This window comes from Gossypium raimondii, chromosome 2 (genome assembly GCF_025698545.1).
Source record: "Gossypium raimondii isolate GPD5lz chromosome 2, ASM2569854v1, whole genome shotgun sequence".
Classification (NCBI taxonomy): domain Eukaryota; kingdom Viridiplantae; phylum Streptophyta; class Magnoliopsida; order Malvales; family Malvaceae; genus Gossypium; species Gossypium raimondii.
In genome coordinates, this window is record NC_068566.1 from 45395414 (window position 1) to 45421625 (window position 26212).

General features: G+C 33.1%; 4 protein-coding genes and 1 pseudogene across 5 annotated transcripts; 2 read left to right on the forward strand and 3 right to left on the reverse strand.

The window, feature by feature from the left end:
* Positions 1 to 4739: 4739 nt before the first annotated feature.
* On the reverse strand, positions 4740 to 7672 carry LOC128034585 (probable pectate lyase 19; annotated as a pseudogene).
* Positions 7673 to 7935: 263 nt separating this feature from the next.
* On the reverse strand, positions 7936 to 12751 carry LOC105789122 (UDP-N-acetylmuramoyl-L-alanyl-D-glutamate--2,6-diaminopimelate ligase MurE homolog, chloroplastic). Of its 2 annotated transcripts, XM_052627632.1 has the most exons (5): positions 12354 to 12750; positions 11163 to 12023; positions 10885 to 11001; positions 10625 to 10800; positions 7936 to 8421 (listed from the first exon to the last, which is right to left on the reverse strand). In XM_052627632.1, exons 1-5 carry the CDS (start codon positions 12592 to 12594, stop codon positions 8299 to 8301), a joined length of 1518 nt encoding a protein of 505 aa, XP_052483592.1. In that variant the 5' UTR covers positions 12595 to 12750; the 3' UTR covers positions 7936 to 8298. The 2 variants fall into 2 exon arrangements, with proteins under 2 accessions (XP_052483592.1, XP_012471815.1); XM_012616361.2 differs by having other exon boundaries at positions 11163 to 12751.
* Positions 12752 to 17236: 4485 nt separating this feature from the next.
* On the forward strand, positions 17237 to 20818 carry LOC105789123 (uncharacterized). The gene is made up of 6 exons (XM_012616362.2): positions 17237 to 18038; positions 18646 to 18896; positions 18972 to 19347; positions 19442 to 19573; positions 19657 to 19832; positions 20486 to 20818. The coding sequence occupies exons 1-6, from the start codon at positions 17493 to 17495 to the stop codon at positions 20607 to 20609; spliced, it is 1605 nt and encodes a 534-aa protein (XP_012471816.1). The 5' UTR covers positions 17237 to 17492; the 3' UTR covers positions 20610 to 20818.
* Positions 20819 to 20886: 68 nt separating this feature from the next.
* LOC105789125 (uncharacterized) lies at positions 20887 to 23790 on the reverse strand. Its single transcript, XM_012616364.2, has 5 exons — positions 23421 to 23790; positions 22974 to 23040; positions 22339 to 22387; positions 21688 to 21732; positions 20887 to 21134 (listed from the first exon to the last, which is right to left on the reverse strand). The coding sequence occupies exons 1-5, from the start codon at positions 23685 to 23687 to the stop codon at positions 21068 to 21070; spliced, it is 495 nt and encodes a 164-aa protein (XP_012471818.1). The 5' UTR covers positions 23688 to 23790; the 3' UTR covers positions 20887 to 21067.
* Positions 23791 to 24264: 474 nt separating this feature from the next.
* On the forward strand, positions 24265 to 24663 carry LOC105789727 (probable E3 ubiquitin-protein ligase RHC2A). Its single transcript, XM_012617091.1, has one exon. The coding sequence runs from the start codon at positions 24265 to 24267 to the stop codon at positions 24661 to 24663; it is 399 nt and encodes a 132-aa protein (XP_012472545.1).
* Positions 24664 to 26212: the final 1549 nt, after the last annotated feature.

Here is a 26212-nt window from a genome sequence, read left to right on the forward strand (position 1 = left end):
AATAAAATATCATTATAATAATATTGATTTTTTAAAATAATTTTTAAATTATTTTTCAATATAGTTGATATTTAATTAACTTGTGACGTTAATTTAATTAATATTTAATTAATTTCTCACATCAATTTAATCAAATATTTAAGGTTGACTGAATCTTAACTCACACGACATAGGTGGGAGCATACTTTTCACCTCTTGTTTAAGGGTAGGAAGGAGTTATGAAAAAATATATAATATTTAAGGAAAAACTACACTAGTAGCCAACGAACTATTAGTATTTCTTTTATCACTTAACTATAAAAAATTACAAAATGGTCACTCAACTATTCAATTTTATCTTTTTTATCACCGACTAATTAATATAAAAATAGAAACACCCAAAATTTAATATAGTTAGAGGATCAAAAGATAAAATTAAATAGTTGAATGACCATTTTATAATTTTTTATAATTAAATAATAAAATAATTAATATAATTTACCTAAAATTTAAAGTCTTCCATTGTAATCACCTGCCTTAGTCCAACCTTTTTTTTCAAAAAATAAAGTAGTGAGTAATTGGGTGTCTTTTAGTATTCTGTGGTCTCACCTTACATCATGAGTGTTTCTTGCACATTTTGCCCATTTCTCAAATTGCATATCAAACAAGGAAATTTGCCTATATTTTGTAAAGGAGTCATTTATCTTTTCATTTTCTACTAAAAACTTTTCTTAAATGTCTTTTTAAAAAATTATTTTTAATGTTATTTCGGCAAAAAAGAAAAAAATTAAAATATACTGTCAATTAGACCTATTCATGGATTGGGTTACTCGCCTAGGCCCAAAGGTCTGTCAAAATTTGAGTGGATTTGAGCAAAAATATTAGTCTGAAAAATAAAATTGGGCAAAAAAATTAGGCCCGTTTAAAATATGGGTTGGGCACGACCCGACCCGTTTTAAGTTTATAATATTTTATATTATGTTATTTTTATATATTATGTAATTTAGAACACGTTAAAAAATAAACATATACTAAATATATAATACTACTCTAATGTAAATATTAAAATAATATTAAGATGACTATATAAAAATTTTCAATAAATAAAAAATGTATACAATTACTAAATATTAAAATAATATAATATAATTTTTTTTAATTTTAAAAAATAATATGGGCGGGCCTAAAATGGGCTTGGTTAATATTTTGTAAATATTGGCAAGTTTGGGCAAAATTTTAAGCTCAGATTTGGGGTCAGGCCGAACTTGGACAAGCATAAAGTATATTAATATCATGCTTAGACCCGCCCCAACCCCTGAGTACCTCTACGGTCAATCCTTATGCTTTAAAATTTTTAAAATTTAGTCCCGATAGTTAAAAAAAGTTAAAATTATATCCTCTTATCTTTTTTTATTTAAAATCTTACTTCAATCATTAATATCGTTATTATTTTTCAGCAAAATTTGTCAATTTATCATATTAATTAAACTGTCCTCATATAAACGCATCAAATTGATCAATTTCGACGAAAAATATTAATGATGTTAATAATTAAACTACCATTTTAAAATACGAACAATATATTTTGAACAAACAAATTTAATAAATAGATATTTTCTTCCTTATAATCTTCTCACGAATAGTACCCATCCGAGATTTGAGCACATAAAGTTTGGTGAATGTACTTAAGAAATCCTTCTATTATAGGAATTGTAATAAATTAATCTCTTTAATCTTAAATGGATCAATTTAATCTCTTTACTATTAAAAAGAATTAATAAGGTTAAATTGGAATATAATTAACATTTATTGTTTTAAAAATTGACATGAATTTTTTCATTTACAGTTCAACTCTAAACAACGGTAAATATTAACTCATTAAAATTTAATCTTATTTTATTCTTTTTACTAATATAGGGACTAAATTGATCATTTATTAATTTGGTGCAGTCCCTGTAGTAGAGAGACGTACCAAGTACATTTATCCACTAAAATTTCTATTTTAGATATGAGAATATGTGCAAAAATTATTCATTATTCATTCTATCTTTTATTATTATTGAAAATTAAGGATTTGCCATTGACGTCCAATTACAAAGTACCATTTCAAGAATCTAACCAAATTGAACTATATTAATGGAATACTTTTTTATGGAAAAAAAAAAAAGACCAGAAAATCAATGTTGTTGCTGTTGAGCTACTGTCTGAAAAGATTACCATCTTTGATGTTTTGCATCTGATATGACATGAAGCAATGGTGATTGTTTGATGCAATAAGCTGTGATAAATTATAGCTTCCTCCTCCATTATTCATCATCAAACTCACTGCTTTCCCATTATCCTTTGTAACACACTGTGGATTCATGCTTGAACCAACAACATCAATGGCTTGATGAAATGGGACTCCAAATCCACTTCCAATACTTGAACTTGAGGGACTAGTTTGATTAATGGAACCCATATTTTTGGACGCCATTAATGCTTGAAATGATCCTTGATTAGGTGACATGTAGTTATAGAGTGAAGAAGCATCAAGCCCTTGATTTGTAACAATGGGCTCAGTTGGTTGACCTGAAAGACTATGTAGGAAATTCCGAGCAACCGATGATCCAAACTTGTCTCCGTTAGTACCGTTCATTTTGCCTTGACCTTCGGCTACTTGATGGTGGCAATTGTTACGATCAACCGCCTTTTTGCCTTTCGTAGTGCCTTTTTGAGCTTCTATTGCCAATATAAAACTCTTATGACCTTGCAACTCGTTTACTTGTCCGGACTCGACTCGATCTCTCGATAAGTTCATACGGTGTTGGACTTGGATACTTTTCTCTATGTTATTCGGATGTTTTTCGTGTTGATCTTCCACTTTCTTAGCCTTTTTCATTCCTCCGTGACCCCGTTTTCGTTTCTTCGGTTCGGGACGAGTATAATCCGATATCAATTTCCTCATTTCCTCCAACATCCATTTCAATAAATCTTGTTTTGTAACTTTAAGATCCTTCAATAAAGATTCCATCAAGTTTTTAAGTTCATCCAATGGATCAGCAACATGATCACTTGTTTCATTCCTATTTAAATCAACTCCTTCCCTGGTTTTACATCTCTTGGCATTCCCAATCGATTTCATATCGTCAAACGAAGAATCGAGGCCGTCACCTTCATTCCTCCGTAACTCCCACCTTTGTTGAAATCCCAATTCTCCCATTGATGCTTATCAAGAAGATCCAAAAAAAAAAAAAAAATCAAATGAACTTTTACAAAATGGTCCACAACTGAACTCAATACAAAGAAGAGATGAAACCTAGAATTTAAAACAAATAGAACGTATAATTAGAAGGTAATCAAAGCAAAATAGTTGGCTTTTTTTGTTGTCTTTTGATATGTTATGAATTACAAGATTTGCTTCTCTGTATAGTCCCATTAATTCCATTTTACAGTTTTTTGTGTGAAATAAATGGATAATTCATACCCATGATTTCACTTAACTGCCAAGTATGTAAGGATTTTTCCCTTAACAAGAAAATTTTGCTTTGGTTACCTTCTAAAGTCCTTTTGGATGGGCAGTACATTTACCCGCAGTTAGTATATCTTATAATTTGAATTTCATTTTTGTCGAGATTAGATTGAGTTGATTAAAGAATATCTTGTAGATCTCGTTATCTAATCTTATCTTTATTAGAATATTTGTAGTCTTTTTTAGAAGACTATTTTGGTGGGAATTTGATTGTAATTGATATATATATATATATATATTAGCAAACAAACCTACCTTCTTATTTTAAAGATAATAACAATTACACATTAACCATAGTACCCTAAGCTAGAGGAAGAATTCGCTCTTCCTAATTGATCCGCTACCACTAAATGTATATCCTGAAAAACATGTGGACCAATAGGAAATTGCTTCATCAATCCGGCAATGTGCAATCGTATTAGCCTCCCTTGAGACATATTGGATCACTACCCTCCATTGTCTTCGACAGAGTTCAATAATTCTTATAGCTAAATCTCTATTCAGTTGGCCTTGAAAACTACTATGAATGGATTCAATAGCAAGAACACAATTCGTTTCTACGATGACATTTTTCCATTTTGCCTTTTATGCAAACTGGAGGCTATCATAAATAGCCCACAACTCAGCTTGCTCAACATTACTTCTCCCAATGTTTCTTTCGATTCCCAAAGCCATTTACTGCATTCATCCCTAGCCACAGCAGCCGAAGATGCTAGCCCCAAATAAGGATTACGTGCCCCATCTGTATTCAATTTAATCAATCTACGTTAAGCTTGTTTAGTTAGATGATACAAGAGTTAGCACTTATATTTTGTTCAGTAAGAAATTTGTTTGAAAGTGCATTTTTGTTAGACCAAGCATCGATGGTTAGAGAAATCTCAAGGACAATCAAAAATAAAAAATCCTAACAAATAAGATCATATAAACACAAATTAAGAAAGTTTTTTTTTTGTAAATAAAGCACAAATAGAGTGATAAATTGTTGTTTGTTGGCATCATACACTAGGTTTCAAGTCATATGTCACTCATTCCCTTTTCCTAAATTTGTATTGGAAAAATAAACTTTAAAGATCAAGCTTTTAATTTTTTTTACATTTAATGCAATAATTTTATTAAATTTAGTAAAACTTAATACATTTGTTATATTTATATATCATGCTAACCCATGCTAGATTAACACTTTTTAGAGGAGATTTTCTCTTTCTTACATGTCAAGAAAGAAGAATTTTTTTTGTAGACTTTAGTAGAACTAAGAGTTAGTTCTAACACTTGGCTTCTTTTTTGTAGTTAAAATCCTCGCAAAACGAGTGAGTCTTTTAATAAATATTGCAGGTTTGCCCTTGATCATATCCTTCTTGCTAAATTTTAAATGAGGAGGTGAAAGTGGTCCAGAAGTTTTGAAGAAAGCTCCATTCATGAACAAGTCTCCTTCTAATCCTCATACCCAATACCTCAATTCTAACTCTAGTGCATAGCTTTTATTGGTTATCTACAAAAATTGTAACAAAAAAGAGCAAATTAATGGTACAACCAAAAGATACATTTCTAGTTGGATCATGTTTATTGCAATTACAAAATTAAAGAAAGCTATCAATTCTTTAATTATATTTTTTATTTACCTCTTTGGCTAAAGGGTCATCCGAAGCAATGAACTTATTTCCTTGGCTAATAATGGTAGGATACGTGCTACCACCAATGACATATATTTTTCAATAAGTAGAGTCATTGTTGACGACATGAAAGAATCCTCATTGACATCTAGGCATTCTTTGTACCAATTCCTTGCCAAAATGATTGAAGGCAACTGTGACTTGCAAGTATTGATCTTTAGCGTAAATGTCACTTGCACCCAATAAGACCACTTGAAAGAAAATTCCAAAAATGTTTAGTTGAAATTGGATGACAAAATGTGTAGGTTTTTCAGTATTTTAAGGTAAAACTTACCTTATTGTGATGGGTGAAATGACAGTTTGATATGGTGATGGCAGTGGAATCTTGTATTGCATCAATAAGTCCATCTTGACACTCAGACATTGAAATATGATCAAGCCAAATATTTAACGATCTAAAGATAGAAATCCCATCTCCATCACCAACCATTCAATAATCATAGTGATCTTCAAAGTTTCTAATTAAGCCACTTTGGCTTTCAACAATGTGATGAACATGAATGTTGTGAATTATGACATTCTACAAAAATTGAAGTGTAATGCCATCTCCATGTGCTATTTGAACATTAGCTCTATGACCATTAATTGTCTTGTGGCTTTGAACTAATAGCTCTTGTGATAATTTTTATGTTCATATTATGAGAAAAAAATTATCCATAATGGCCTTTTCTAGATCACAACATGACATAAAGTTCCTTGTTTAGGGTTTAAGACGTCATCATTAGTATTATCTGTCACCAAATAGTACTCGTCTTTATTTCCACCAAAATTTTTGTAACCAAAACCAAACACACATTTCGCTACTCTTTTGCAATTCTTGGCCCAACTCTTCTTGTACTGCCAACACCTATCAATTGGATTAGTAGCCAAGAATGGACCAGTGTACTTTTTATGTTTACGGCTCGAGTATCTTTTTGTATTATTGGTAATAACATCCTTAAATTCTATGATTTGGTTGGTACTAGTTTTAATGAGAGCCCTGCAACAAATTGTCCAAAATAATATATAATGCCCCTATTTAACATATCTTTAAGAAAAGAATTAAGATCTTGTTAATGGTTGGTAATGTGACTAATTGATAGATTTTTTGTGCTTAATTTTGATAAATTCTTAAATGAGGCGCTACTAATTCTTGGGTGCAAAAGCAAACCCGAAAAGTAAAAAAGAGTAGGAAATTGGGCTGCCGTGAAAGTTCTGAGCCAAAGAATAAAGTTGATAGACAAGAATTTTTATATATTAAAGAGTTTAAGTATGATTAAACTTTTAGATTTTTTAATATATTTTTATATAATGGTTTAATTAGGTAAATATGTCGATTTTAGAACGAAATGAGGGTTTTAGGCATTTTTTTTTAAATTTAGAGAAATAGGCCCTTTTTAGGGAGAGAAATCAAAAACGTGTCCTGGGAAAAATGCTTTCTGAAAAATGTTTTCTACAAAAACGCGTTTTTCTTAACATATCAGCTCATCTGGTTAGATTGTCAAATAACAATGATTTCATTCTTAAGTCCCAAGTTTAATTCTTCTTTTAAGCACATTTGTATTTTTATTTCATGTTGTTTTAATTTTTATTTTAATTAATTTTTTAATTAATAAATATATTATTTCTAATTTTTTAATTTTTAATTCATCTTTTAATTAATAACTATTTTATATATAAAAATAAAATAATAAATATGTAATTATATAATAAAACATATATTTTATATATACCATTATGTTAAAATATTTTAATTAATAACTCCTTCATTTATATAAATAAATTAATAATTATATAATTATAAAATAAAATATATATTCTTTTTATATTTATCATTATGTTTGTTATATTTTATTTCTTAAAAACATCAACTAATTTCTCTTAATATATATATATTTTTTATAGATAATTTTTACACATGAAATATTTATGTTTTAAAAAGGTTAGATGTAGGGAGGAGGAATCGTTAGATGATAGCGGTGGAGATGTGGTCGTTGACTCCTCAGAAGGAGAGTACATCTCGTTCAAGGAGACATTGATGAATTCATTTGGAGGTAAATAGGTAATACAAACACCCAAGGCTGTGAAGTAAGATGTTGATATTGAGATTCTAAAAGGTAATGTGATATCGTTTTTTCACTTAATATCTCTTTCAGAGCAATTATTTTTGTTTAGAATAGTTGTTATTTAAAATAATCGTTGCTCAAGAATAACTATGTTTAAAACTGAATTTTAGTTAGAACAACTGACATTCAATGTAGCTGTTATCAGAAAGCAATTCTTGTTAAGAACGACTAAAGTTTGAAACGATTCTTGTTTCAAATAATGATGTTTCAGAAATAGCTATATTTAGAACCATCATTGTTTGGAACAACTTGTATTTAAAACAATTTTGTTTTTTTGAAAGAGTAGAACATTGGTAACTAAAGCATTTCATACTAGTCAACTCCAATTCAGTATATTGGGTAAATGACTCATAGATGATGTAGCTTGACTTAGAGATTGTGGAATCATAACTTGCATTAGAAGTTAAATGATATTACTTCACCAAAGTAGAACAAGTGGAAGTAACCTTAGAATATGTCGGGAGTTTTTTGAGTTATTTTCACTCTTGGAATAATCCGAAGAGTTTAACTTAGTGAATCAGGTATGAAGGTAATTAAAAAACTTTCCTCTTAATGTTTTCTTGTAACATTGAGTGTTTCTCCCTTTTAGAAACCTAGTGAATTCTTATTCACTATTCATCATCACCTACAAAATCATTTTATAATAAGAAAATCATTAATGCCTTCATGATTGAAAAATATAAGTTATTATTCTTATTAATTGCTAGCTTTGTAACTCTTATTCTTGAAATACTATAAATACGAGTTTTTCATAACTGGTAAAAAGATTTTTGGCACGTTCTAAGTCTTAAAGCTATCCTTAAAATTCTCTCAACTTAATTTTTTTTGTTCAACCTTATTATCAGCCACATTCCCTTTCTTCACCATACTAACCACCAACTATCGCTACGTTTAGTGTTACCAAATTTACTTCAGTCTTCCTCTTCGCTTTCTTCCGATGCCTCCCATTTACTTGGTTGCAATGCTTCCTCTCTCTCCACCAAAGAACCCTCTACACAAAGATGAAGCTACCGCCATCTGAATTCACAAGTGTTTATCCGGCTTGGCGAAGTACATTAACATATTTCAACGCATCTCGGCATTCCTCACGATCATCAAAAAACTCTTTTTTGTCACCTTGAATTAGATATGTTTCATGGCCTTTACCAGCAATCACCTGCAACCGATAGTGGATCAAATTAGCAAATACGCATAGCACATAATTATGAGCTAAATTAAGCTAACTGCAAGATGCATCAGAAAGATTGTTTTGTATGTAATTGGTAATCTAAAGATATAGCCCTTAGTCAATGGGATCATAGTGAGCAAGTGATTGATTTAAGTACAATGTTGTCTAAAGTAGAGATAGCTCGTTTCGGTTATCAGAGAAACATTAATTCTCAAGTAAAGATAAAGATATATTAGTTTGCATTGACAACACATTGAACTAAACCTAACATATATTAATCTTAAAATCGTTTAAAGATTAATTCACTTGTAAAGTTCATTGTGCATTCACTTTAATCCTCAGTAAATAACTACATGTGTTTGACAATATACTTTGATGCATTGGTAACTAAAGCATTTCATACTAGTCAACTCCAATTCAGTATATTGGGTAAATGACTTATAGATGATGTAGCTTGACTTAGAGATAGTGGAATCATAACTTGCATTAGAAGTTAAATGTATTCTCTAAATGACATTGTATGATTTATGAATTGGGAAATCAATTATGATACTTTTAGTGATTTAACTCCACGACTAATAACAATATAATTAATAGACGAAGAGGAACTTAATTACATGTTATCATATATGAACAACTGATCCATCACTAGCTTACTAACTCTTTAAGGGAATATCATGTTAAATTATGAAATAAGCACCTAGATTGAAATAATCAAGAATCCACCTCTTACCAACTTAAGAGTAGAGTACTGCCAAAATGATCTCAACATCACTTTGAAGATTCAACATCAATAACATTTGCATGATTATTTTGCTGCTCCTATGGTTCTAAATTATCTTTATTCTTTGGAAATCTTTCTTTATGTGCCCAAACATCTTCCAATAATAATACTATATTTTTTCTTGAACTGCGATCTAGAATAACTTTTGCTTGAATTTCCACCTATTGACTTAAATCTCCCTCAAGCAACCTAACCTTCACCTTGATGATTTTCACCAGCATTACTAGCGAGTTTCTTTCTTAACTCACTAGAACCTCATATCACCTCCTCAAGAGAAATAGCATAATGACTGTACAACATAATATCAACAAAATTCCCATATTTTGAAGATAAAAAAACACAAAACAATCAATTTTTTATCCTAATCATCAATTTTAATATCAATATTGTTAAGATCCATGATATAGAATTAAAGGTGTCAAGGTACAGTGAAATAGGCGTACCTTCCTCCATTTTCAGGGTGTAATGTCGCTACTTAAAGTAGAGTTGGTTCATCAATAACTTCATAATGTACTTACTCTTTAATAGGAGCCACAAATTGGACATGGTGGTTTCTTTGGCTACCTTTTGTACATCACCCAGACTCAACAAAATAGCACATATTTTTAATAGCTACAGTGAAATATGCTTTTTTCAGTATCTCATATTTTTATTATCTCTAACGGACAATGCCTTAAGCAATTCTTGTTGAATCAGCATCAGTCGCATCTTAAGTGATAATGAAAGTAACAAAAGAAATATCATAAGCACAACCACTTTGCAAATACCATAAAAGCAATCAAAACAAAGCTCTAATGCCAATGGATCGACGAAAGCATGTTAATATGACCACAAATAAATTTATCAAGAAAAAATAAGACACGACAAGAAATATCATGCAAGTAACCTACATCTACAAGTAGAGGCAATCATAAATTTCACTATAACAACAAAGTGAAGATTAAAAATGTTTTGACACTCAAAATACAACCCGAAAAGCTTACAACTCACACTTGAAAAATAGGCTTAGATATGTGGAAGATATTTCAAGATTAATTTTTAAGTTACGAATATGGATATATAATGATTTGATATTCTGGTGCTGTAGTTTTTTACCTCCACAAGTGAGGTTAAGAAACCATCATTTGTACTAAAATACTCCACCAATATATCAAATCATAATTCTATTAGTATTGTTATATTAAATGTAATAGTTGATTTTTTATTATTATTTTGGAACATATCTATTTATCTTTTAATTTCTTAATTTCTTTTTCAAAATTTTCATTATACTTCAATTTTTTTTAAAAATTCCTTCTAGCGTGTTACTAGTGTTATATAGAGAGAGAGGTACTGCGCAACTCTTTTTAATGAGGACTGCAGTTATACAAGGATCAGAAAAGAACATCCAAGCTTCAGAAAACTTACAATCATATCGCCTTCTTTGCCCATTGCGATAGCACTACGTATAGCCACTCGCCTTGTACTATGCACAAAAAGTTGATGACCATTTGGCAGAGGTGGATAGAAATCATTTTCTTCATATTTCAAATAATCCTGCATGGTCCGTCCTACACCGGCTAACATGTCATCCAAGATGTCCACTGATTAAAGAAGGAAACATGCAAGAAATTAGCCTCAATGTTTCTCGATAACTCATGATGATTTTACTGTTTTCTTATACTTACATGGATCTTCACTCCTAGGATTATCAGATGTAAGAATCGTCACTTCACTTTTATCTGTTGATATTTTGGCCATCGTTGGTCTTTTCCACTGGTCCCTATCCCCTCCACAACCAAGAACTTTCTCCCAAATAACATAATTAGTTAGAAATTAACGGAAAAACCAAAAAAAAAAAAAGATAATCACTTTTATCTGTTCGGGTCAATTTCGTATTTGGGTCAATCAGTGATTTTCGTTTGAAGCAGAAGTTAAAAGGAAAACACAAAAGTGAGAAGCCTACCAGTAATAATCCTCTTTGGTGCAAGCTCCCTTACAAAATCAAGCAGTCTATAAACAGCATCAGGAGTGTGAGCATAGTCCACAATTACCCCAAATGCCTGCCCTTCATCTATTACTTCACACCTGCCAGGAACAGCATCCACCTTTTCGATCCCTCTACCAATGTCCTCCAACGAATCTGCCCCCACTGCAATCCCAACAGCCACAGCTGCAAGAATATTATATATATTATGCCTTCCAAGCAAACCTGATGAAATCTTCAATACCCCACGTGGTGTATTAACCAAGACCTGAGTCTCAAACAAGGACAACTCAAATTCCAAGGGATGAACATCAGCATTCTTGTTATCCATTGCAAAGGTCACCAAAGGAACGTCAGGGTTGCCTTGGGCAATAAAAAAATGTGCATTTGGATCATCAATGTTAACAACTTTCCTATGCCTCTCGGGATCCACCATCATTTGGAACAATTTTGCTTTAGCTTTCCTATACTCTTCCTCAGTCACATGAAAATCTAAATGATCCCTAGTCAAATTGGTAAACACAGCTACATTGAAATCAACCATATTACACCTCCTTACAGCTAGTCCTTGAGAAGAAACCTCCATAACAAGTGCTTCTGACCCGTTATGCAACATCTTAGCCATCAAATTCTGAACTAAAACAGCATCTGGGGTCGTATATGATGATTCCAACTTATTGTCCCCATATACATAATAAGCAACCGTGCCTAGCAACCCAATTCGAAGACCCATAGCTTCATACATGCCTTTTATCAAATAAGACGTCGTTGTTTTACCATTGGTCCCAGTGATCCCAATAACAGCCATATTCTTCGATGGGTACCTGTAAAAAGAAGCAGCTAGCAAAGGCAAAACCAAATTAGTATCTTCAACAATGACCAATGCCTTGCATCTCAAGGTATATCCAATGTTAATCTCTTTACTTGCTATAACAGCAACAGCTCCTCTCTTATCAACTTCATTTATATACAAATGCCCATCAGTTCTCGACCCAACACAACAAACAAACAAATCCCCAGCACTAACCACCGTAGAATCATGCTGTATCCCTGTTATTTGAACCCCTAAATCACCATAAATCGACAGCGGCACTACTTTACTATCATCTAAAAGCTCAGCTAAACTCATTTTAAACTTGGGTTCCACAATTCTAACTTCATTAATCTTACCATTACTCTCTTCTAAATCTGACTCGTTCTTTCTAAAATCTTCTTCTTGGACTTTGCTATCACGGGCGGCTTGGCAGTGAATTTGCTGGAACTTTTCCACGCCGATCGCCGGAAGCCGGCGAAAAGGTTCACCAAGAAGATGGCGGCGGTGGTGGTGGGGGTGACGCGTTTTTAGAGAGGATTGGTTGTAGTGAGGAGAAAGAAGGGTGGGGGGAGAGAGAAGGGTGAAACTGAAAGCCATTGCAAGAGCTTCAGTACTTGGAGTTGCAGTGAGGTTCTAATGAAGACAGATCAGGGAGGTGGTTGTTGAATGCTTATGTTTCTTTAGTGAAAATGTGGAGGGGACAAGGGGTGGACAGAGGTCTTCAATTCAATGGCATCGACACTCAGCGAACAGTGGGATTTTTATATATAGTGAGAGTTATAAGTAAACTATAACGGTGTAAATTCTCCTTTCCCCGCTCCACTATTTCAAAGTTATTATTTAAATTGTTAAATTATTTAAAAAAAATTAAGTTATTAGTCTACTAAATGTTTTATTTTTAAAATTTCGCAAGTTTTAAGTATAATACAGTGAATTAGTACTCATTAATCAGAAGAAAAATACACCTTAGATCTAAATCGATTTAACGGTCAGTATCAGAAATCAAAGAAAAAATTGTTTAAATTTTGATTTGCAGATATTTACACATGATTTAATGACTAATGGTAGAGTTTACTTAGCTTTTTTATTAAAACAACTTTAAAATTTTAATAAATTATGAAAATCACTCACTTTCTTGATTATATACGTAAATGACTTGAAATAAATAACAAAAGTTGGTAGAGCCAAAGAGATTGGCGCCACCAACATGCCATATCAATCTTGGGGATTAAAAAATCAAGTTTTTTTGATGGAGCCATAGAGAATGACGCTACATATATAAATATTAGGGAAATACTTGTATTTCTCTATAATTAAAGGGCCAAAAAATAAATAATGGTTGTGGAGCCATTCTAAATGGTGCTACCACTCTATGTTAGGCTTAATTTTTTTTAGTTTTTTTTAATTTAAAAAATATATTATTTTATTTGGTGAAGTCATCCTAAATGACGTCACTAGTTTAATTTATTACCAATTTTTTTAAAATGTTTTCTTAATTTAAAATTAAAAAAATGGTAATAAATTACACTGGTGGCACCATTCAGAATGGTTCCACCACCATTGTTTATTTTTTGGCCCCCCAAGTATTAAAAAATATCAATATTTGGTTGACATGACATGTTGGTAGTAGAGGTGCTCATGGGCCGGGCAGCCCGGCCCGGCCCGACGGCCCGCCCGAAATATGAGAGGGTTTGGGTAAAAATATAGGCCAAAATATGGGCTTGGGAAAAAAGCGAGGCCTGTTTAGAAAGCGGGCGGGCCTCGGCACCACTTTTTGGCACGAGCCGCCCGCCCGATATAATAAATATATTTATTTTTTTAATTTTAAAATATTTTTTACATACTTTTTTAATTTTTTTTAATTTTAAAATATTTTTAAAATACTTTTTTTTAATTTTTTTAATTTTAAAATATTTTAAAACTTTTTTTAATTTTTTAAAATTTTTAAAATAAAAATGGGCCGGGCCGGGCCCGGGCTTATGATTTTTTTCCCGGGCCGGGCTTGGGCAAAATCTTAGGCCCATATTCCGGGCCGGGCCGGACCCGGGCCTAGGACCCGAGCCGAAATTTTTTATGGGCCCGGCCCGGCCCATGAGCACCTCTAGACTTGGTAGCATCAATCTCTTTGATTCCACCAACTTTTACTATTTATTTCAAGTTATTTAGATACATAATCAAGAAAGTAAGTAATTTTCATAATTTATTAAAACTTTAAAGTCATTTTAATAAAAAAAAGTCAATTTACTCTAAATAATAATTATTTACTTTTCAATAATATTATTACAAGAAAAGTCTTGAAAATTAACCTGCAATAATTAGTATGCCAACTAAAAGCAAATTAAAGCTAACGAAGAGAAAAAAGCAAACCTATTGTGTTTTAATTCAATTAGTATGAGTATTGTTATCAATACAAGAGGACATAAGTTTAAGTGCAGTGAAACACATTATCCTCCTATTTATGAATTGGGGAGGGACTATGAGTAACTCTAGATATTGTGTAAAAAATAAGATCTTTTCAAAATAAATAAAATTCTCTCCTTATTTAATCTTATTAATATAATATTTTATATTATTTTGAATGAAAAACAATTACGTAATTTGAATACGATAAAAAATTGAACAAAAATATTAACGAAATCAAAGTTTAAGATTAAAAAATTTAAATAATTTGTGTTCAATTTTCTATTTAAGTATTTCAAAAACTAGCGCAATACATTGTTAAGAAAACCTCTAAAATTCTTTCGAGTATAGAAACAATTGTTATAAAATATAAAGAGATGAAAAGAATAAAGAACAAAGAAAGTATGAAAGCAATAGAGAATGTACTTTTTAATCAAAATGGATGATTACAATGTTTCATCGTAGTCTCTATTTATAGACATAAGAGGTATAAAACAAGTAGAGATCTAATTCTAATACCTATTAGAATTTAAAGTACATTAAAACTTTATCTTGATCATGATGGACATCCGGATATTCATAACAACAATAATATGTTTTTCAAAAACAGTTATCAAAAACGTGTTTAGCTAGATATATTTTCAATCCATTTTATTTAAAACACGTCTTTAAATTAAAATACTCGGATGAAATGTGTTAGATTTTAAATTAACTAAGTGGATCCAAACGCATAATAAATATATATAGTACTTGAAAATCAAGCATGAATATCTCAACAATATGTCAAAGATCGAAAATATCTCTGAAAATATTAGAAAGTAAATAATAATTTAACTGTAACACTTTATAATAGAATCTGTATACCTAGAGAACTTTCAATAAATTACAACCATTGTTGAGATGAATTTGATTGAATCATTGTATAATTCGGGTCACTCACTTAGACTTGAAGACTTGTTTAAAAAGTAAAAGGGTTTAGACAAAAATATAAACCTAAAAGATGAGCTTAAACGAAAAATAAAACTCGTTTTTTAAATCGGTCGTGCATTAAATAAGATATTTTGACCCGATCATGAGCCCATATTCTAAAATTTCATTTTCCTTATCTTTTTTTTTTCCCTTCTAAAACATTATCCTCCTCTTACATTTAAAAAATTATAAAATGGTCATTAAACTATTCTAAAGTTTTCATTTAAGTATTGAACTATTTGAAAGCTTTTATTTAAATCACCGAGTTGTTTTTTCTTTCCCAAAAAAGCCCGACTAACAAGCTCCAAGTAACGATTCAACGATCGACATGATAGTCCATGGATCAATACCCATCAACAAATAGAAGAACATACATTAGATCCAAATCGATCTAACGGTTGGTGTCATAGATTGGAGAATAAATTTATTTAGATTTTGGATTACAGATTTGTTATGTTCAAATTTATTTCATATAAAAATTTTGAACTGTAAAAGCAAAGGCTAATCTATAAAATTTTTTAAGAGGGGCCAAAAATGAATTATAAATTTTTGAGAGGTCAAAATATAATTTTACCATATATTAGTTTATGATTTCATCATTTTTGAAAATGACTAAACATTTTATTTTATTTTGGCCAAAGCGCAATTTTACATATATAAATTTATAATTTAATGATTTTTAAGGGGGCTAAAATGTAATTTTCTATTTGGCTTGGCCACTTTTGCATTCACCTCTATGTAGAAGAGAAAATGAGAGTTTTTGATGGGTGCGTGGACTGCAAACAAAGAAAGCCATACAACATCAATTTTAGTAGTCCAGCGAATTAAATGGAAAATTTTGAATAACTCAATAATTATTTTGTAACTTTTTAAAATTAAGTCACCAAAATATGAATTTATTAATCGTTTAATGTCCTTAAATGTAATTTAACCTTTAAAAACAAATATATTTTAAATGTACCAATTTGCCGAAAATCAAGATTCACATAAGCTAAATAGTGCCTTTTTTTTTGAATAATATAACTGGGCTATATAAATAAATAGAGGTGCTCCCGGCCCGGCCCGAAACATGGGCTTAGAATTTTGCCCAGGCCCGGCCCAGGAAAAAATTCATAAGCTCGGGCCCGGCCCGGCTCGGCCCGTTTTTTAAATAAATACCAAAAATTTATTTTAAAAATTAAAAAAAGTATTTTAAAAATATTTTAAAATTAAAAAAATTAAAAAAGTATTTTAAAAAAATTTAAAATTTAAAAAATTTAAGTATTTTAAAATTAAAAAAATTAAAAAAATAAAAATATTTATTATATTCGGGCCGGGCCGGGCCAAAAAAGTTGTGCCCGAGGCCCGGCCCGTTTTTTAATCGGGCCTCTTTTTTTGCCCAAGCTCATATTTCGGGCCTATATTTTTACCCAAACCCTCCCATATTTCGGACGGGCTGTCGGGCCGAGCCGGGCCGCCCGGCCCATGAGCACCTCTATAAATAAATAATCAAAAAAACAAAATGATACCCAATATGTTTGGGCTAGTTCCTACTGTCTGCAAAAATAAAACAAAACTTGGGCTACATAGTTTGCCCAATAAAAATGAACTTAAAGAAAAACGGAAAATGAAAAGACAAAGCAAAAAGAACAAAATAAATGCCCAGTCACTTCAAACAGCTGGACGCAATTAATTTTCCAACTCGTCCCTTCTGTTTCAAAAGTTAACAGTTACCAAAAAATTTTCTTCAGTGTGCTATCATTATCGAAATCCCTTTTCTTCTGAAAACTTTTTCAGTCCGGATTCATTGCCTTACTCTTCCTCCAGCACTCCTTCGATTCCATCCGGATAACTGTGCCTTTTTTTTTCCCATATATTATTAATATAAATCTTTTTAACTAGTGGGGTGTCCCCAATTTCCAGGAAAGGTCCAAAAAGCTTCCAAATTTCCAAATTTAATAATTTATTTATTCAGTTTAGTCCAAAAACAAATAAAATAAAGCAGTTACAGTATTTTGCTACGGGTAGAGGCATATAATTTTATAGGTCCCATTTCCCGCCATTCTAAAAACCCTAATTCCCCTCCGCCTTCCTCCTTAAACCCTACAGCCGCCTCAATCGCCACCACTCATTCCCTAAAAGCCATAATGGACCCAAAAGCCGTGAAATCCGACTTAGTCCTTATCCTCGACTTCGGCTCTCAATACACCCATCTCATCACTCGCCGTATTCGTGCTCTGTCGGTCTTCTCGCTTTGTATCTCCGGTACTTCCCCTCTCTCTTCCATCACTTCGCTCAATCCCAAAGTTGTTATCCTTTCCGGTGGACCTCACTCTGTCCATTCCAATGATTCACCTTCGTTTGCTGAGGGGTTCGTTGATTGGGCTCAGTCCAATGGGGTTTTTGTCCTGGGTATCTGCTATGGACTTCAGTTACTTGTTCAGAGACTTGGTGGGGAAGTTAGGGTTGGGGAGAAGCAGGAGTATGGTAGGATGGATATTGAGGTTGAGAAAAATTGTGGTATTTTTGGTGGGAAGAAGGTTGGGGATAAGCAGGTTGTTTGGATGAGTCATGGTGATGAGGCTGCTAGGTTGCCCGATGGGTTTGAAGTGGTGGCTAGGAGTCAACAGGGCGCCGTCGCCGCTGTTGAGGACAGAGGCCGAAAATTTTATGGGTTGCAGTATCATCCTGAGGTAATTTGAGATTTTGGGTTTTATTTTTTGTTTATTAAGCTTCGTTGTTATTGGTATTTTTTCGATTTTTTTATGAAGTACTGGACAAACGTCTTAAAGTTTAACAGCAATTTGAATGTGATTGTTTTTATAATATAAAAGTAAAATCTTGCACCGTTCTTCCAGAAAAAGTATACTTTTTACTATATATTTTTAAAGAATATTAGCATTTGTTTATTCTCAGTAACAAACAGATCAGGTTTTAAGTTTGTTGAGTGGTACCATCTTCCCTGACCTATATGCCATAGGCTAGGGATTGGAATCCACAAAGGGCGAGACGTTCATGTCGCCTTGGTGAGTGGCCGAATGTCCGCCTAGAGTGAAGGCACTCCTGGCTCTTTGAACCAGACCTTCAGGGTAGCCGCTCACAGCATGTTGGCTCTCGGCAGAGCATGGGAGACAGCTCTCTCGGGGGACAATACCTTTGGTTGTTGGGGTCTGGTTGGCTGGCCGGGAAACGGCACTTTGAAGACTTATCCTGAAACAAAGTTTTTTGATTGGTTGTGAGGAGGCTGGTTGTTGTGGTTTTTAAGGCGGTAAATTGATGATCTCATTTTTGTTTGTTAAGGTTACACATTCGCTGGAAGGGATGGAAACGCTGAGATATTTCTTGTTTGATGTTTGCGGTGTGAATGCTGGTTGGAAAATGGAAGATGTTATGGATGAAGAAATTGAAGTGATCAACAACACGGTTGCTCCTGATGATCATGTTATTTGTGCTCTATCCGGTGGTGTTGATTCCACAGTTGCTGCAACCCTTGTTCACAAAGCAATTGGGGACCGACTTCACTGTGTTTTTGTTGACAATGGTTTGTTAAGGTATAACTTTTTGCCAAATGTGCATTTGTTAATAAGCCCCGTACTTCTATAATTAGTTGCTTGATTTCCCTGCAGGTATAAAGAGAGAGAACGTGTGATGGAAACCTTTGAAAGGGATCTGCATTTACCGGTTACTTGCGTTGACGCAAGTGAGCAGTTTCTTAGTAAACTTAAAGGAGTTGTAGACCCTGAGATGAAAAGAAAGATAATAGGCAAAGAATTTATCTGCATCTTTGATGCTTTTGCTCATGAATTGGAGCAAAAAGTAGGAAAGAAGCCGGCTTTTCTGGTTCAAGGAACCTTGTATCCAGACGTGATTGAATCATGTCCTCCACCAGGAAGTGGAAGAACCCATTCACACACAATCAAAAGTCATCATAATGTTGGAGGACTTCCCAAAGACATGAAGTTAAAGCTCATTGAGCCACTTAAACTTCTCTTCAAGGACGAGGTTTTGATTTGTTCCCTATGACATTTACTTCTATAGAAGGCTTTTCCATCTTTTAATTTACTTTTCCCTCTTTTCTTTTGCCTAATTTTTGAAGGTTCGGCAACTCGGGAGGATATTGAAGGTTCCTGAGCCATTTTTAAAGCGTCATCCATTTCCTGGGCCTGGCCTTGCAGTTCGAGTCTTGGGTGATGTAACTGAAGGCAATGCCTTGGACATTGTGCGCCAGGTATGAAGTTCTTACATAAGGAAGTGCAACCATGTTACCTTTTAGCTTGTGTTCTTTTGCTCATGAACTCTGTTTTTGCCCAGGTTGATGAAATTTTCATTCAGTCCATCAAAGATGCTGGTATTTATGATTCAATTTGGCAAGCTTTTGCTGTATTTTTGCCTGTAAAATCCGTTGGAGTTCAAGGTGATCAAAGGACACATTCATATGTTGTTACTCTCCGAGCTGTTACAAGTCAAGATGGAATGACAGCAGATTGGTAAGTTTTCATTGTTCTGCACTGCTTTGCTGTTTATGGTTGCGCATATTATGTGCTCAGCATGAGTCAATAGTATAGTAAACACGCATAAAGCCGTAAGCTCAAAAGTGTTTCCAACTTTGGGCCGAGTTAAAAATAATTTTATGCACATCATATGGCTATGCAAGAATTGTGTTGATACATGATCAAGTAGGAGGTGAAGATGGGTGGTTCACCCTATTTAGGACAAGGCAGAGAGCGTAGGATAGGGTGGAGGAGGAGTTTGGAGCTTGGGGTGAGGTAGTAGAAGGGGAAATATACAACACAGCTCCAGATGACTCCTCCGTGCTCTCCACCTTGTCCTAATCAAGGTGAACCACCCATCTCCACCTCTTACTCGACTGTGTATCAACAAAGCGTTAATTATTTTGCTTAAATAGGTTGGCCTAAACGATATAGATTTCCGAACTAGAAGCACAAAATGCAATTTATTTTGGAAATCATTCAAATGAGATTGTTGGCAAATCATGTATCGCATGTTACAAGTTTTTTATTGTCTAGGAAGTCGTATTTGCCTATGTGTTGAGAACCAAGGAACTAATCTTTTTCATCCCTCTTAAGTCCAAAACCGTGAAATTCCATTTCCTTTTCCTCATGAAATTTTGGAATTCCAGGTACTGTTTTGAAAACAGTTTCCTTAAAGAAGTTTCTCAAAAGATTTGTAACAATGTTCGAGGTGTGAATCGTGTTACTCTGGACATTACATCGAAGCCCCCATCGACAATCGAATGGGAGTGATGCCATGCCGTAGAGCAAAGGTGATATATTTGTGTCTTTATCCGAGGCTAGCATTTCTTAAGCTACATTATCTCTCTCAATGAAATACCAAATTTCTATTGGAACTTTTTAGTAATATTTAGCATTATATTTCTTTTGGCAGTTGTAATTATTTCTGTTGATGGATGCTTTTATAGTTTTAGCCGAATATAATGGGCATGTCTTTTGAAGTAGGGCTATAACTAAATTGAAATGTGCTTTGCATACTAAGAAATAATCTTTGATAATGAAAAGTATGTTTAATCAAATGATTTTGACATAATTAACCATTGGAAGATTCAATTGTTCTTTTATAATAGCAGAGGCAAAAATATGATGTACAAGTACCAGAATTTTTGCATTAACATAAATGTGCATAAGACAATAAAAAAAACATTGATTTTCTTCTTAATTTGAGCTGTACTCATCGTCCAAATAATTCATGGAAGTCGTACGAGCTTGTTAACGGCTGTGTCTAGGGCATCTACATTCCTCCTCAGAACTTTTCTTCACAAGCATTAAGGAACCAATGAAATGAATGCCATGTATAAATGAGGTTAAATCAAAATAAAACTGCATGCTAATCTGAGTTCCATATTGTTTTACCTTTACTGCATTCCAATAATGAACCTTGTTCTAGCCAAAAACCAAACAGATCGTGAAGTTTGCCATTTGCTGTTACGTACTAATGGGAGAGTGTAATGTAATATGTTCATTGGCTATGTTACCCATTCTCAAGGGTAAATTTTGGATACCATTATGTGGACATCGGTAATTTATAATGAAAACTCTTAAGTAGTAGCATTGTTCATAGGTCTGCTATAACCAGCTTAAAAGAAGTCACCAACAAGTGTTAGATGTAGTGGTAATGCACATTGCACTCTTAAGAAGAACACATGTGCAAACCTTAAAGATAAGATTGTTAATACGAACAGCCATGAACTCCGAACATGGGCTATAAAATGAACTTGGAAGATAGCAAAAAAAAAAAACTTGAAAGGAAGACTCTACAATCTAATAAAGCAAACGTAAAGGAGAGCAAGGCAATTGATAAGGATACAGCTGTGTAGCTAGACTTTCCATGCCCTTCATTTCCTCATTTAACCTGCAGAAGGTAAGCAAAAAACTGCATTAAGAAACGCAAGATCAATATGAAAAAGCATGAACTTTTTATAAACCCAACACATAAAAAGCATGAACTTTTTATAAACCCAACACATATCCTACCATAGAATCTAGGAAACAAATGTTCCGAAAAAAGATTGAACTCTTCTTCATCTGGTACTATAAAACTTGATAATTCTTTTGTAAATAACACACATTGATCATCAATTTCTAGCTGAAATAGTAACAATGTCCCTTTTCCTACTACCAGCTACAGCAATCTCAGCAAAAATACTGGCATAGATTGTTTTATAATAAATTATTTAGCTTAAATGTGTAAAACGATAACTGGAATAGATACTAGATGATGGCTTCAACAGGCATCAAACAGAATGCATATGGTAATAATAATGAACCAGAAACAAATCGAAAATACTTTGCTTCTAGTTCCCATTAGTTTCTCAAGCTCAACGCAACACATCTAAGAAACTATTTGTCAGTATCACCATAAATAGGACAAGAAAAACATTAAATGCATTTACAGGTTATATTTCAGTTTGTTACATTATATCCCCCAAAAAAGGAGTCTCTGGAAAAGGGATACTACCTGAGACATGAATTTATATACCGGTTCCCCTTTGTAGCCGCATCAAGTGCTGCAAACCCAAAGAGCAAGTTCACATTTTACATCAGAATCAATCTATTTTACACAATGAAATATCTCTGGAGGGGAAATAAACCACAACACTAGCCCATCACACTCCAGATGACCAATACGTTCTAAATAACAGCACAACAGTGATATATTATTACCAAAAAAAACAGTGATAATATTAATTACACATACACACATTGGTCCTCAGTCCACGTCAACCATATTTCGACACAATTGTCAAAATTCAAAAGTACGTCCAGTGAAGACTACTGAGCTTAATTAAGGATAAGAAAACAACAAGCTCTAGGGTTGAGCAGTTGCTAGAACTTCGAAGCTAATGATATAGAAAACACAAAAAGTACCAACAAGTACGGGGTGCAGTAGTAAGGCACACTGCACTCACAGGGAGCTAACTCAGGTTTGAACCATTCTCTCCCTGGAGATAACATTATTGTGAGGGGCAGCCATGAGGATTAGTCTTAATGAACCGTATGGTCATGCCAAAAAGATAACATGAAAAAAATACCCATAATGGATTTAACAAACAAATCCGCCCCAGTGAAGTACCATGTTTAATATTTCATTACCAGATTCTTGAAGACGCCCAGCTGCATCTCCAAAGCAACGCATATGATCAACTGAGCCGCTAGTGACCTACAATTGAAGTAATTTACACATCATGCGCTTATTAGAAAACGATTTTTCACCACACGAAACGAATTAACTGAATTCAACTCAGTGAAATTAAGGAAAGTAACATCAGCAACGCTCCGATTCATCACCAATAATCTAATAAAGGATGCTTATACCATCACATTCGACGCTTCGTAGTAAACTAGTAATGCATAATTTCAAAATTAAAAAACCCTAAATATAAGGAAAATAAAATAAAAATACCACCATATTCCGTAACTGATCAAAATCATAATTGCCTAAAATTTCCAGAATTTAAACAACAATAAAAGCGTAATACTTATGAAAAAGCTAATCAATTATGGTAAATTGACAAAAGTTTTCTCAAGAACCATACAGACCTCAGAGAGAGCCAAACGAAGCGAAGCGAAGAGAGAAGAGAAGCTATCGGCGATAGCCCGAGAGTCTCTTTCAACTACCTCCACTGCTTTCAAGATGTCGCTTTTGTTCAATGGCGGCTTCGATTCGCTACCGTCGAGTTCACGGTCATCCAGTTCATTCTCGGGACACGTGGACGGTTGATCCGTGTCCACTTCCCTGATAATAACTTCCTCTTCAGTTGATTTATCTCTCTGATCTCCTGTCGTAGCTGACGATGATTCTTCCATTGTTCTTTTTCCCCCGTTAATTTACTCAATGCTTTTCCAGAGAATTTTTGGCTTCCCGGGTTTGTTTGTTTGTTTGTTTTCCTTTTCTTTGCGGCTAAATTATGGGGGGAATTGGATCAGAAAGAAATTTTAACTGGAATTACCCAGTTGCAAGTACACCTACTACGGACCGGGTGGCCCATCAGGCCCGATCTGACTTGGGTTGGATTTAGACAATTTTTAGATTAAACTATCAAAATAGTCACGTTTGTTTGCCTCAAGTTACATTTTAGTCACTTATGTTTAAAATGTTAGTTTTATTCATTTTTGTTTTCCTTTTCACTGCTTTTAGCAACAGTTTCTGTATTTCATACAAAAAAAAATTTAAAAATATAAATTCATACCAAAATACTTTGGAAAGCATAAAAATTCTCTTAAATTTCGAAATATTTTCTCAATCAAAACTATTTCTGACAAAACACCCATTGCTCAAACAAGCGACGTTTCAGTGACGACAACAATGAGTATCAATCACGAAGGAGAAATGGTCATTTATCTATGATTTACTACATCAAGACAAGCAATCACAACTGTATTAATGTCAACATTCCTATTCGAGCCCTTCAACGAAACTGATGAAGACTATGATGATTCAGAAGATGAGACCATTATTGATTTCAATAGTGATTTTGACAGGAACATTAGCGACGATAGTAGCGACATGAATGTGAGGCCGGCAAGTAAAACGGCGATCAAAGGGTTGGAAAACGTAAAGGCCGACAACGGTGAAGAATTAAGCAAAATAGGGTCATTGCGATGTTTGGTTTGCTCGGAAGAGTTGCTGAATGAAACGGATGGTAGACGTTTACCTTGTGCACATGTTTACCATGCCGGTTGTATTATACAAATGTTAGAGAATAGTAATATGTGTCCATTGTGTCGCCATAAGTTGCCTGTTGTTGATTTTGATCTGAATTTAGATATGTCTTCGTGTTGATTTTGGATCTCAATCTCTCAACCTTGAAGTTTCTCGTATCTAAACTTTGAGCATAAAATGAATGATACTTGAAAATTTTTCTTATTTCCGTAGTCTTGCATGTTTATGTTGTAGCATTTTAGGGAATGTTTTTTAAGCTGTTATTTCTATATTATACAGAAGAATGTGACTTTCAATGCGCAGAAGCGCATTATTCTCCTATTTATGAGTTGGATATGAGTTATGGGTAGTTCTAGGCATTGTGTAAAAAGATAGCAGATATGATCAGAATATATAATGACATTGTTCAAAAAAATATGCATTTGAGTTGGTGTTGTGGCTATTGTAATAAAAAATAGTACGAGGATTCAACCACAATTCCTTTTTGAAGGAAGCATGATATTATTTAAGGACGAAGTTGAAAAAATATTTTTTTACATTTGGTAGAATTAAGTTATATATTTTGATAAGAGTTAAAATGTAATTTTATCATTATATTAACTGATATCTTTATAAATTTTTAAAAGACCAAATTAAAATTTCATTATTAAGGGGTAAAATGTAATTTTATCGTTACTTTCATTTTAAGGCCCCTACCCCTCCTAATATTATTGCTTTGATTTGAATACTCTATATATCCAAATCTATCAATCAACCCAATGCATCAACAACTTGGTTTCCCTCCCAAAATATTCAAATATGTGTGAGACTTTAACTTCCAAAAGTGTCGCCGGCAACATAAGGATACACCTTTTATGGCTCGTTGATCCACAAACTCTTCCGGCATTAAATTTATTACATTTAGACTATCAACTTCCAAGTGCACTTTTCGAATACCTCTCTCCCATGTCAATGATAATCCCTCGTAAGCACCCCACAACTTTGTTTCAACGCAAGCGAAAGGCACCCCACAACTCTGTTTCAACGCAAGCGAAGGGTTTCCACACACAGGGTTCGAAAATGCCTTTGGTAATCCCTCATAAGCACCGCACAACTCTACTTCAACGCAAGGGAAGGGTTTCCTCCTACAAGGTTCGAAAATATGACGAGATATTTTTTAATTGTTTATAATATATGTTAAATTTTGCTATTAGTCACTATATTACGTGTATAAGTTGTGGATTTAATCTTCATACACTAATCTCATCAAATTTAGTTTTTGCATTCCTTGAATCGGTTAAATTTAACTTTTGTATTTTTAGAATTTTAAAATTTCAATCTTGAACCAAGTGGTAGCAATTAGGTCCATTTGGTTAAATTCTAATATTAATCCTATATTATCCGCAAAGTCATAGATTTAATCTATGTTTGACCATTTTTAGTTTAAATACTTTTTGAAATTTGAAATTTTAATCTTTACGTAAACAATAGTCATTAAATCCATTAATCACCTTTTATGTGAGTAATATAGTACAAGGATGAAAACCATAAATTTACCTTTAAAACTTTTTTATGATGATGCCCATCAAACTTTACTACCGTTTGTCTACCTTTTCTTTTCCAACATCATCCCTCCATCATTACCTTTGATGAAAGGTTTCGAAAAACCACTAGGTCCAAATTAGGAAGC